The 13,116-nt window shown below is 41.3% G+C and overlaps 1 protein-coding gene across 3 annotated transcripts in view; it reads left to right on the plus strand.

Annotated features, from left to right (window-relative positions):
• LRBA (LPS responsive beige-like anchor protein) overlaps positions 1-13,116 on the plus strand; it is a 367,500-nt gene that overhangs the window by 274,578 nt on the left and 79,806 nt on the right. For all 3 annotated transcript variants that reach the window (XM_081875163.1, XM_081875165.1, XM_081875164.1), the window contains exons 45-46: positions 2,602-2,742; positions 4,785-4,904. In XM_081875163.1, coding sequence (XP_081731289.1) covers positions 2,602-2,742; positions 4,785-4,904 — 261 coding nt within the window. The remainder of the gene's footprint in view (positions 1-2,601; positions 2,743-4,784; positions 4,905-13,116) is intronic.

A 13,116-nucleotide genomic window follows, 5' to 3' on the forward strand; every position in this document is an offset into this window, starting at 1 on the left:
CCCATCCTGGTCTCACCATTAGATAGTGTGATGCAGTCACCTCATTTTGGGTATCATGAAATGGCAGCATATTGTTAGTTTATTCATTTTATTATTGTGGTATCTCCCAGAAAGAGATGTCAGTGGGATTGTAGTTGTGCTGATTGTAGTTAGAAGGTTTTGAATAGCTCATGGATATGACTTCGTTGGATTTTCTTTTATAACACCTGCAGAATACGTAAGTAACATGTTTAGCTTCTGCCTGGATTTCTCAGTTAAAACTCTTGGATCTCTTATAGCAGCACCTAACCATTTAATTGTGTTGCTCTTATTGCTAAGCCCATTGCTGCAGTAAGTAAGATGTATTGTATTACTGTAGGTCAAAGGACTGCTCATTTTCCTGTGAATGTCATTTCTTCTGTGTGGGCCAGTGAGCAGCTCTTGGCACTCAGTTTCCATAAGCACATTTATGGCTGATGCATCACGATTGGGAATTTCCTAGCTTTGGCATCCATATTAAAATAATGCCTCTTCAAAGCCAATTAAGTAGAACAGTAGTTACCAGCTCATTTCAGAGTGTGATAGTAAACATAAATTGAACATTTTATATAAGAGGATAAAAAGAGAATTTTAGAAGTGTTTTTTGCCTCGAATGTTTGATAATTAGTTAACTATTAGCAAGGCCTCATAGCAGTTGTAAGGAAAATATGGGTCACTGTGGTAGAATGTATTAGCCCAATACATTGTCTCCATTTTATTGTGAAGCTGCTGAGGAAGCCGTGATATACAGCACTGTCATTACAGATCTATTGTTACAGGGGTTCCACAGTCTTCTGTGTACTGCCATTAATTTATAGCAGTAAACAATATGTAGCCTTCCGACTGCAGCAAAGCAGAATCTTTTAATGAGGTGGATGTTATTACCACAATAAATCAGAGCATTTGTGTAATGTATAATTCAATGTGTGTATTCCCTCTGTAACTTCTCTGAGTAAGCTGATAGTGTATCATTGTCAGTACACAACTCCATAGTTCTTTATTTGTAAGCCTTTCTCCCACAGTTGGTGTATTTATTTTTATATTATAATATATATATATATATATATATATATATATATATATATATATGGCATGCAAATAAACATGACATGCCTTGATGGTTGTCCTGTTGCCAGGTTTCAGAAACCAAGTGTAGCAAAAAAAAGGGGGGGGTTAGTTTAAAAATCAATACTGTGCATTCTGTCTGTATGGATCTCCACATGATACCTTTTATTTCTTTTTTCAAAAGAGAATTAAATCGATTCTAATTGGTTTTAGCTTTATATTCAGTGAATGTAATTCTATAAGTATTGATGTGTGGTGGTCTTATTTGTAGAATAATAAAAGCAAGAGCAGCAAAAAGCGTATTTTTGAAAGCTTTAATGCCGTACGAACACCGTATTGTTTACATTGTTACTAAATATAATTTATTTACCAATGATCTTTTTGTCTTCCTTTTTAAAGCAAAAGAAAGCATGGCTGAATAGTGTCACAAAGCAAAAGATGAAGTAGATTCCGTAATGGTTCTTTGACAAATGCAATAGTTTACATCAGACTAAACTGAAGTCTTCCTTGGAATGTTTTCTGCTGCAGATAAAAAGCCTTTTATATAGCAACCACTTCTTTTAAAAACTGTAATATTTCAAATTAGAAAACTTCCAGTGGTTAATGACATTTTTTTCTTGGTAAAGAAAGGAGAAGAAAGATATGTACCAACAAAAGCAAAACGAAGTACAGTTCCATTGATAAATAACAATATAAATGATAGTATGTCAGTCTATTTCTATTAACAATGTTGTCATCTACAAAAGTAACATGGGAACAAGAATTTCATAAATGCTTCTGGTTTTCTAAAACTAATTTCTGCTAGTCTCTTGTGAATCAATTTTCCCCCAATGAAAATTACGTCCCAAAAATGGATAAGTAGTACATATTTTGGGTAGATATTTGGTATGTGGCCCTCCCCCACACTACCTTGAGCCCAAGATGGAGTCTAGTGAAGAATTATATCTCTCATCTCCCAACTCCCCACAACTTAAATTCAGTTCTGTATTCATAATTTGCAGGTTGGGAAGGGAAATGTTAATTACAGGTAATTGGTATCTTACGCATATTTTACTTACCAGATCGCAGCTTTGTGTGCTTGGATGGGAAATGATTATTTAAAGAAATAATATAGAAATAATATAGAAAATGGGGAGGGGCTGGTGGAAAGAAGGGGCAATGGGTGGTCCGTGTCCAGCAACACTCCCACTCCCTACACCCCCCTTCTCTTCCTTTCTGTGGGGCTGGCTTAGAAACAGCGACTCACCCAAATGCTCTGTCCTCAGGGACCAGAGCAGTAGCATCTCCAGGAAGGAGCCAAGCACTCCTCCCTCTTATTATGCTTACCTCCCTCTTACCTCCCTCTTACTATGCTTACTTGCATCCAAATTCAAAACCATTTGATTTATTATTCTTGTTATTGTTATCATAGTAATAATAATAATGTACTATGTGCTTAATTTTGACTAGTAATTAAGTGGAAGACAACAAATGTCAATATTATAATGTGATGAGTATGTTTCTTTTTCTCACCCATAGCCTATTGGGGCTCTGAATCCCAAAAGAGCTGCATTCTTTGCTGACCGCCATGAAACATGGGAAGATGATCAAGTTCCAAAGTTTCATTATGGCACTCACTATTCAACAGCAAGTTTTACACTCACCTGGTTGTTAAGAATTGTAAGTAGACTTTGAAAGAGTTTTCTTTGAAATTTGTAAGGGAAGTTGTAACTAAGCATGGATCTTTCAAATCGAAAAGGGGTGGCAGCAACAGAGATTTTGAAAATTGATTAAAATCAATGGGTTCAGTCCAAAGAACTTTCACATATGATGGTAGCATTTGGAGGCTGACCTCCCCCTGCCCTTTAACCCTCCAAAGCACCCAAAAAATGCTTGGACAAGGGTCAGCAGACCTGCTACGGCCACTGGTATTGGATATTGGTTCAGGGGACTAAGGGAAAGGAGTGTTTGTGGGAAATCAGGCAGAGGCACTTTCTTGTGTGGAGACGAAGGTTCTACCACCTACATTTTGCATGCTCTCTATTCCTTCTCAACTCTCCATTCCACAACCCATGCCCCTCAGCACGATTCCACAACTGTCTGGTAGCATTTTATTTGGAGGGAGGCCTTGCAAGAAGATGAGGCATCTGGAAATCCAGATTCTGCCTGTGACTGTCCACTAGCGAACTCTGGATTCACCCCATGTCTGATTATTGCCTATCAGAACTACAATTACTTTCAAATACAGTGGACGCTCGGGTTGCGAACGTGATCCGTGCTGGATGCACATTTGCAACCCACAGCGTTCACAACCCGCATCTGCGCACATGTGGGTTGCGATTCAGCGCTAATGTGCATGCGCAAAGCACGATTTAGTGCTTCTACTCATGCACAATTGCTGAAACCCAGAAGTAACCCATTCCGGTACTTCCAGATTTCGGCAGTCCACAAGCCGAAAAAACGCAACCTGAAGCACACGCAACATGAGGTATGACTGTAATAGCAATGATAATGGTTTTTTGTTTACACTTTTCAAATAAGTATGAAAACTCTTTCTTAAAATATGTTTTTAAAGCTGGTTTCTCTCTATGTTTCTTTTCGTTTAGAATTACTTTTTGCATGCAAGTTTTTTTTTTTTTAATGAAACATAATCTGACCAATTAATGCAGATTTCATGTGAATCACTGATAAGTAAAATAAGCTTTTAAGATGCAATCTAGAAATAGAATTGCCCCTTTTGAAGTAATATTGGAATATGTTTACAAATAGTGTTTCAGATGGTCAGACGTCTAATATTTATGAAACAGGCCACATTTCTGTAAAATAAACTGGAATGATGATTTATCTGATAGAAACTAATTTCTTTGGGAAAGCATTAGCAGCACATCATTAATTAAACCTTGTTACATTGGTACAAGCAGACATAAATCCTTGAAGTAATTTATGGTACTTTGCTAATTTCAAGCAATTATCCACTAATATGCGCTTAAGTGTCCTCTGACTAGGAGGAGGTTTTTCAATTGCTCAAACATTTTTCTTTCCTTAATTGTGAACTGTAAAGTTGCACATTCTGATGTTATAGTCATAGGAAAGTTTTGACTCTGGATAATATTTAGGATCCAGAGAGCCCCATAATTAGTTCCATGCACCCCAAAGATCTGCTTTTATTGAACATAATTCTTGACCCTCCACCTCCAGGGCTAAATGAAAGCCACTTTGGAAACTGGGGAAAATTTCAAAAACAGTTTGCAAAGAGCCATGGTGGGGATGTGCTTGCTGTTTAAATAAAACAATTCGGATATCTCAAGGCCACCTGAAAGCTCAGACAGCCCCTTGGATCCTAGTATGTATGCATATATAAAACTAATGAATTAAATGAGTTAGATCCAGGCTTCAACTTTCATTGACGGAAAGGCTTCTGCCATTATGGAACACTTCCTCTTTTTAATCACCTGAATATACACATTCCTAGCTATAGTATCAGTTGTTTAAAAGACATTGAAATACAGTGATACAAAATGTAAGTGAATTTGGGAACCTGTGTTTTTCACTGATTGTGTTGATCTGTAGAATGAGTTATTCTAGTAAAACAAGACACATCTTACCACGTTGTTGTTTTTCTTTTACTCTCCGCAAAAATAAAACCTGTCAATAACCTTTAGTGTTTCATTCTAATTGAGAATTGGCAAAATATATTTCCGCTTCTGTTTCTCTCTTCTCAGGAACCTTTTACAACATTTTTCCTAAACTTGCAAGGGGGCAAATTTGATCATGCAGATAGAACTTTTTCATCAATTTCAAGGGCATGGCGCAATAGTCAGCGGGACACCTCTGATATCAAGGTAAACTTCAGTGACCATTCTTCACTTCCTATAGTGAGCTTTCATATTGATGATGTTCTGTTAATATAGCACCATCAAAGTGCACACTGCTTTACAGAGTACAAAGGGATTGGTTCCTGTGTTGGAGAGCTAAGCAGTCTAAGATTTGACAGAGGGGGAACAGTGGGAAATGAAGGGAAATGGAGGCAAAGGGTGATTGCTTCAGCTGCAGTAGTTTGTTATACAAGGGAGGGTAACTAGTGTGTGAAATGTTCTTGGACTAATACTGAATGATTTTGAATCTATTAGATTTGCTAGGCATATAACCTTTAAGAAGCTGCAAAGATTACAGAAATAAATTCACTTAGTATTATGGGCTGATGGTGACTCTGAAGTCTGCTAAAAACTGTGTGCTATTTTACAGCATTGATGTAACTAAATATGCACCCCCAGCTCCTGAACGTATTTACACTACTATATTCAACATACTACATGCTGAGGTCAGAGATCAAGGACCACTAATGTATGCTTTCAATAATATGAGCAGAGACAGACTTTTGCCGAAAAGGCCTATCAAATCAGATTCATGTGTCTCTGAACTCTAATATTATTTGCCAAAGGGGCAAAGTAACTACAGACTAACTTGGCTTTCTTAGTGTACTGCTATCCCCGCCCCCGCCCCCTTTCCATAAAAGAATAAGATGGTCACTTTGAAGGAGAAGAGACACCCATCTACTTATAGGATAATGATCTAGGAAGCTAATCAAAAACTTAAATTGTAAGCTTTAATCTTATAAAGTTGAAGCCCATTGTATTTAACTAATCCTCTATAAGTAACAAATTAATATTTGTTGGTATGAAATAGAAAAAAAGAAGATTATTATTAAAAATGGTTAGTACACGTCAGGATGCAAACAACTATAAACCTAGTTCCATAGTCCAAACCACTTCACCTACATGCATAGGAAATGGCTTTTGGCATCCCTCTGTGATTGTCACCAGTGTGGAAAGGGAAGTTTGTATGGGCCAGAAAGGTGGGACGAGCTGCCCAGGAATGGGCTTGTAGCCCTGCAAGGCCTCCAGTCTTATAGTCCAAAATCTTACATGATGCTGGGACTTCTCTTAGTGTTGGGTTCATTTTTGAGAACTCTATGTTCAAAATGTTTTTTAGCCCACCTAACTTAATGCATTTCATTACATGGTTGACTATCTATAGTAAAAAAATGTTGTGGGAGATGTAACCATTTGACATTCTGTTTGACACTTGTCATATTATAGGTTCCAAATTAAATTACTTGTTTTTACTGACTATGTACTCCAAAATTACTATGTAAACTTAAGTTTAATTCTGTTCCAATCTGCAAAGTATTTAGCTGCTCACCTATGTGATTAGAATAAATATATTTTATTTATAAATCTTTGTTTGCCATGCCAGTATATACTAATAGTTTCATAATAAGTATCATTCCTTTCTCACCTCAGAAAATAGATACATTAAAAAAAAAAACACTACTATGTTCTCTTAGGAACTATTTTCATTACTGTACCTTAGTGTGATTATGTGAAGCGGATCTAATGAATAATTTAAAAAATCATGATAACCAAATAAACAGTGATGATAATGTCTGTGTGGCATTTATCCAGCATTTTTAACATATAAGCAAAGAAGCATGCTATAATTTAAAATTAATCCTTAATATATTGAATGCATTTGGTTTTGCCATGTAGCATATAACTATGGCAAGTAATGCAAAAATGCAATTGCTTTTCAAATGATATGCACTATCCTTAAATCATAAACTGATTTTGAATGGCTGAAGGCTGATTTAGTATATACAACAGTAGCTTTAAATTACCCTTTTGTGCATTAATTTGCAGTGTCCATTATATGGCTTGTTTTGTCTGAAATATAAGACATTTACTTTAAAAAACAAAATGGCAGTGTAGTGAGGATACAGTGATAAGCAAATTTCAACTAGGAATGATTTGTTACGAGATAAACAAAATCATAACTCTCTCTCACAGGGGGTGAAATGCACTCTGGTTTGCCCTGATACCTCCATCCCAGACCATGCAGCACCCAGTGGCAGGGCTAGGAACACTAGTCAATGTTGATCCCCTGTGTCCTTTATTCCTCTGGACGCGGGTGGCGCTGTGGGTTAAACCACAGAGCCTAGGGCTTGCCGATCAGATGGTCGGCAGTTCGAATCCCCACGATGGGGTGAGCTCCCATTGCTCGGTCCCTGCTCCTGCCAACCTAGCAGTTCGAAAGCACATCAAAGTGCAAGTAGATAAGCAGGCACCGCTCCAGCGGGAAGGTAAACGGCGTTTCCGTGCGCTGCTCTGGTTCGCCAGAAGCGGCTTAGTCATGCTGACCACATGACCTGAGGGAGCTGTACGCTGGCTCCCTCGGCCAATAAAGTGAGATGAGCGCCGCAACCCCAGAGTCGGCCACGAGTCGGTCCCTTTACCTTTACCTTTACCTCCACCATCAGGCACAATTCAGCACCCTCCCAAGGCTGAGAAAATTAGTTAGCCAGTGTTTTCTAGTTTCATTGTAGCCTCATTGTGTGCTTCCTGCATGCTTGCAGCAGAGTCCAAGGCTTAAGCCTGATGCCTATAGCACTGTCAGGCTTAACAAGATAAGCATGAACAAGAGAAGGTGCAGGGGAGACTTACTGAGTCAGGTGACAGGCTAGTGCTGTTGAACATTGTCTAAAGTTGCAGAGGTCTGAGCATGACTCAAAAGGATTTCAGAACACCTGAACTGCTGAAATTTGAGATCCACTGATCACTATTTCTGAGATCCAGTGGCATCACCATTAATGATGCTAATTTGGTAAGTGTCAGAGTATACATACACAAATGGTTTTAAAGCCTGCCTTTGACACTGAGTGAATTCAGCTGAATTCAGCCAGTTCCCATACAACTTTGTTCAGAAGAAAAGATGACTGTCCTTATTTGCTATATGATCCATCAGATGAAAATTATCTGCAGTAAAAGTCAAATTGTAGTTAACTGTGTCAAAGTTCACATCTGTCTAATATTTTAAAGGTATTTTGGGAAGGTAAAAAATATGCTTTACATTCTACACAACTATGGAGTAAAAACATATGTTTGACTTAGAAGGAAGATGGGGGAAAGCATTGGGATGGTATATATATATATATATATATATATATATCACTTGACAAGAAGGTAACAATGAGAAAGGCATCTGCAATTTGCACATTTCCCCGCTCTGCCATTTTACTATTAATTTGCAATGTTTAGGCCAGATAGGCAGGAAGGAACTAATACAATGTATCATCACTCAAAAATAAAATATGCAAGGTTCAAGCAAAGGTTAAGCTGTAATTCAAGATTAGCCCGATGCTTTGATCACTAGTCTTAGGGCTTTCATGACACGGTGACAAGGATTGGTTGTGACCGCATGTATACTCTAAACTTTATTTCCTGGGTTGTGATACCAAATGACACAAATTGCTTCCAAAGCTGGCCCATGAGATTCTTCTTACAACATGCACTGGTGTGTCAACCAGTTTTCCCAGGTCCACATGCTCTCAATGGCAACAACTCACTTGCTCCCTTTCTTTTCGAGTAACAGATTTCAAGTGAGAGGAGCTTCCTAATACTTGACCAATAATCCATTTTATGCTGTAAAGTAAAATAAGTTGTACATATGTTTGTTAATTGTGAGAGTATCCCGCTCCCAACTCTTTGGTTGAGGGAAAAGCGAGAGACTGAGTGGAAGGGAGGGAGCAAACACAATGACGTCTTTGATGTAATTTTTTGAAAATAGATTGAGAGTGATAACATATATTCCAGTGGAAGTGTAACAGTCAGCTTGTGCTGTGAGGCTAAGTTACCAGTAAGTTACCTTGGGACAGATGTTGCTGTGGAAAATGTAAGACTGAAGATTTTTCTAACTTGATAAAGTTAGTTCTTATGAGCTTATTACTAACTAAGGGCACTTCCGAACATTGCTTTAATTAATGACAATGTAAAGGAAACAGGAAGCGCAATAGGAAATAACTCATTTAAACAGGTTCTTATTCCTGTGAGGTGATAGTAGTCCTTCCTCCCATGCCAATCCTGCTAATCCTTGTGGTAGTAATCAGAACAGGAATTTCTCCATCACAGTCAAATAACATAATTTTTAGATTTAGAGTAGTAATTGCCCACAAATGTATTAATATGGTAGGACCCTGAGTTTGCTGGAGGCTTTGTCACTAAAGCATATGTCCAAGGTCCAGAGACAGACTTTAAACTACAAACAGGAGCTCTTGTATGTATAAGGAATCCTTCTCCCAGGAATTAAAATCTGATTGTCATTGTCAGTTGTGTAGGGGCTTTCATATACACACACCTACACCTGATGAATGGTATTTCATCCTCTTGTTCTGCTTATGGTCCTTGTGTCCATTCCATTCCATGCCTTTCATTTATCTTTACATCCTCATCCATTTAAAACTAAAAGGGTTAGAAGAATACAATTTGGAAACTTCTGGACTCAAAATAGTAATTTATTTTTTTAAAAGGTCATTTCAGAGATATATTAAAGTTTTGAACTTCATTAAAACAAAATTAAAGACCGCTTTTCTTTAAATTATTGTTGCACGGTACTTTGTGCAGTTCGTTGACTTCATTTTGAAGGTGCGAAGCAGTAGCAGCATAATGACATCTTTGCAAAAGAAGTAGCTGCTCCTGAAAGGGGCATTTGGGATTCAAAAGGTGGAGTGAGCATAGCTGTCAACTTACAGATTTGAAAATAAGGGACCAGGAGGCTTGAAAATAAGGGACCAGCAGCCAAAATAAGGTACCTGCAGCCTCACCTGTTCCAGGCACTCCAGTCTTCCTGTCCTCCTGCAGTCTGGTCAAACTCATGCTGGTAGCTCTGAGAACACTGTCCAACCAACTTTGTAACCAGAGGTTCAACTGAATAGAATCTGAATCACATGCCCCACAAGGCCTATGCAGCCTCAACTTAAGATGGCTCCCCGGCCTGGCTTTGCACTGCAAAGTTTGCAGCAGCACGTGCAACAAAATGGCGTCCAGCATTCAAAAAACCCCTCAGCTTGCATTAACTAGCCACACACAAAGCATGCAAGCTTCATCCTCCAGTTGTTCTTAGACTTCTGATTGGGTGAGCAACGCAGCCAAGCAACACAGTTGGAGCCTCCCTCCTCCCTGGCCAGCAGGGAGGGAGGGAGAGGAGATGCTTCCTTTGAAATTTAAGGGACATCATTTAAGGGACATTTAATAATAATAATAATAATAATAATAATAATAATAATAATAATAATAATAATTTTTTATTTATACCCCGCCCTCCCCAGCCAAGGCCGGTGTCAGGGAACTGCCATCGGAGAGACAGGTGGTGGACAGGCTCCAGGAGAATAGGAGAGAATCTGCAGCAGAAGAGGGAACCAGCAGGGGGAGTGCAGGAGTCACAGCGGAGGGGAGGCTCTGGGATGCTTCCAGTGAGAGTAGTGGAGAGGTAACAGGACCCCCGTTGGGAACTCCCACCCTTCGCCGGAAACTGTCACGCAGAGAGTCACGAAGGCGCATGTCCGTCAAACAGCTTTTATGTTGGCGTAAATTCCGTAGACGCCCACTGTCAGATTCTACCAGCGACTGACGGAGTCATGCTTTGGGGGCTCCGTTAGTGCATCGGTTTGGATGACCAGCCAAACCCCAGAGGGATCAAGCTTTTACGCACAAGCAGCTCATTATCCCATCACAGCCGGGCTCAGAGCGGCTTACAAGCAATAATAAAAACAAGATGAATGATTACAACTTAAAAACAAAAATAAAATACAACATTAAAATAATGGAACATTAAAATATTAAAATGTAGCCTCATCGCAGGAGGAGAAGGAAGAGAAAAAAAAAAAGAGAGAGGGAGGGAGGGAATCAAATTGGCTCCAAGCCAAAGGCCAGGCGGAACAACTCTGTCTTACAGGCCCTGCGGAAAGAAATCAGATCCTGCAGGGCCCTGGTCTCATGAGGCAGAGCGTTCCACCAGGCCGGAGCCAGAGTTGAAAAGGCCCTGGCTCTGGTTGAAGCCAATCTAACTTCCTTAGGGCCAGAGACCACTAGGGTGTTGTTATTTATGGACCTTGAGGCTCTCCGTGGGGCATACCAGGAGAGGCGGTCCCGTAGGTACGAGGGTCCTAGGCTGTGAAGGGCTTTAAAGGTCAAAAGCAGCACCTTAAATCTGACCCTGTACTCCACCGGGAGCCAGTGCAGCTTTAAAAGCACTGGGTGAATATGCTCCCATGGCAGAGACCCCGTGAGGAGCCTCGCTGCAGCATTCTGTACCCGCTGGAGTTTCTGGGACAGCTTCAAAGGCAGCCCCGCGTAGAGCGAATTACAGTAGTCAAGCCTGGAGATGACTGTCGCATGGATCACTGTGGCCAGGTCAGGGCGGGAAAGGTAAGGGACCAACTGCTTGATGCAGCGAAGGTGGAAAAATGTCGCCTTGGCTGTTGCTGTAACTTGCGCCTCCATGGAAAGGGAGGTGTCAAGGATTACACCCAAACTCTTAACGGAAGGCAATGGCACTAATTGGGCCCCGCAAGAGAAGGGAGTTGGTCCCTCATTCCCATGCCATCCCGACCTAGCCATAGGACCTCTGTCTTCGAAGGATTTAGTTTCAATCGGCTCCCACGAAACCATCCAGCCACAGCTTCCAAGCATTTGGTCAGTGTGTTCGGGGCCAAGTCGGTGTGGCCATCCATCAGCAGATGGAGCTGAGTGTCATCAGCATATTGGGGACAGCCCAGCCCAAAGCTCCGGATAATCTGGGCAAGGGGGCGCATAAAGATGTTAAAAAGCATCGGGGAGAGAATTGCGCCCTGCGGCACTCCACACACCAAGGAGTGACGCGACGACATTTCCCTCCCTAGTGCCACCCTCTGTCCCCGACCAGAGATAAAAGAGCACAACCATTTACGGGCTATGCCCTGTATCCCCACGTCTGCGAGGCGGTGGTCCAGAAGATCATGATCGACCATGTCAAAGGCTGCTGACAAATCTAAAAGGATCAGCAGTCCTGACCTGTCTCGATCCACTTGTCTACGGAGATCATCTGTTAGGGCAACCAGAGCTGTCTCCATCCCAAAACCAGGACGGAAATGGATCTAATGCCGATGTTTCCTCCAGAAACCTACCAAGCTGTTCAGCAACCGCTCTCTCAATTACCTTACCCAGGTATGGAAGATTTGAAACTGGGCGGTAATTGGATAGGTCTAAGGGATATAATGAAGTTTTCTTTAAGAGTGGACACACCACTGCTTCCTTCAGTTCCCCTGGGAATGTCCCCGTGTCAAGGGACAAATTGATAATTTCAACCAGGGGAGTCCGCGCAACATCTGGACACTCCCTAATCAGCCAAGACAGGCACGGATCAAGGAGGCAGGTGGTGGGCCTACCAACTTGGAGGAATCTATCCACATCAGTAGGGAGTATCCGATCGAAATGGTCCAACACTGGACCTGAAGTCAGTCGAGGGGCCTCCAGTTCAGTCACTGTATCTAAATTGGCAGGGAGGTCACGGCGGAGCAACAGGACTTTCTCCGCAAAAAAGCTCGCGAATGCCTCACAGCTGTGGGTCGAATTTGTGCTTAAATTTGGTTGTCCTCCTAAGGACGTTATTGACCCAATTATTCTAAAAAGTTGTGCCGGGCGAGAGCTAGCGGATGCAATGGAAGCTGCAAAGTAAGATTTCTTAGCAGCTTTCATAGCCATCTCATAGGCTTTCATAAGCGTCCTATAAGATGTTCTTGATGCTACGTCACGAGTCCGTCGCCATACTCGCTCTAGCCGTCTGAGATCCCGCTTCATTTTCCGGAGCTCCTCAGTAAACCAAGGTGCCCGGTTTCAACGGGGTCGCAGAGGGCGCTTAGGCGCGATCTCATCAATGGCTGCCAAGAGCCGGTTATTCCAGTCCTCAACAAGGTCATCTAATGAGTCGCCAGGAGGAGCAGGGTTCCGCAAGGCTTGTCGGAATCTATCAGGATCCATCAGTTTTCGCGGACGAGCCCAAATAGGTTCACCACCTGAGCCGGGGAGGAGCGGGAAGTCAATCTTGGCTTTCAGAGCGTAGTGATCAGACCATGGCACTTCCACAGCGGGGAGCATGATCACATCTATGCCAGCCCCAAAGATCAGATCCAGCGTGTGGCCTGCTTGATGAGTGGGGCCCAAAACAAACTGGGAGAGCCCTAGT

This window comes from Podarcis erhardii (genome assembly GCF_964252035.2).
Source record: "Podarcis erhardii genome assembly, chromosome: 9".
Taxonomy (NCBI): domain Eukaryota; kingdom Metazoa; phylum Chordata; class Lepidosauria; order Squamata; family Lacertidae; genus Podarcis; species Podarcis erhardii.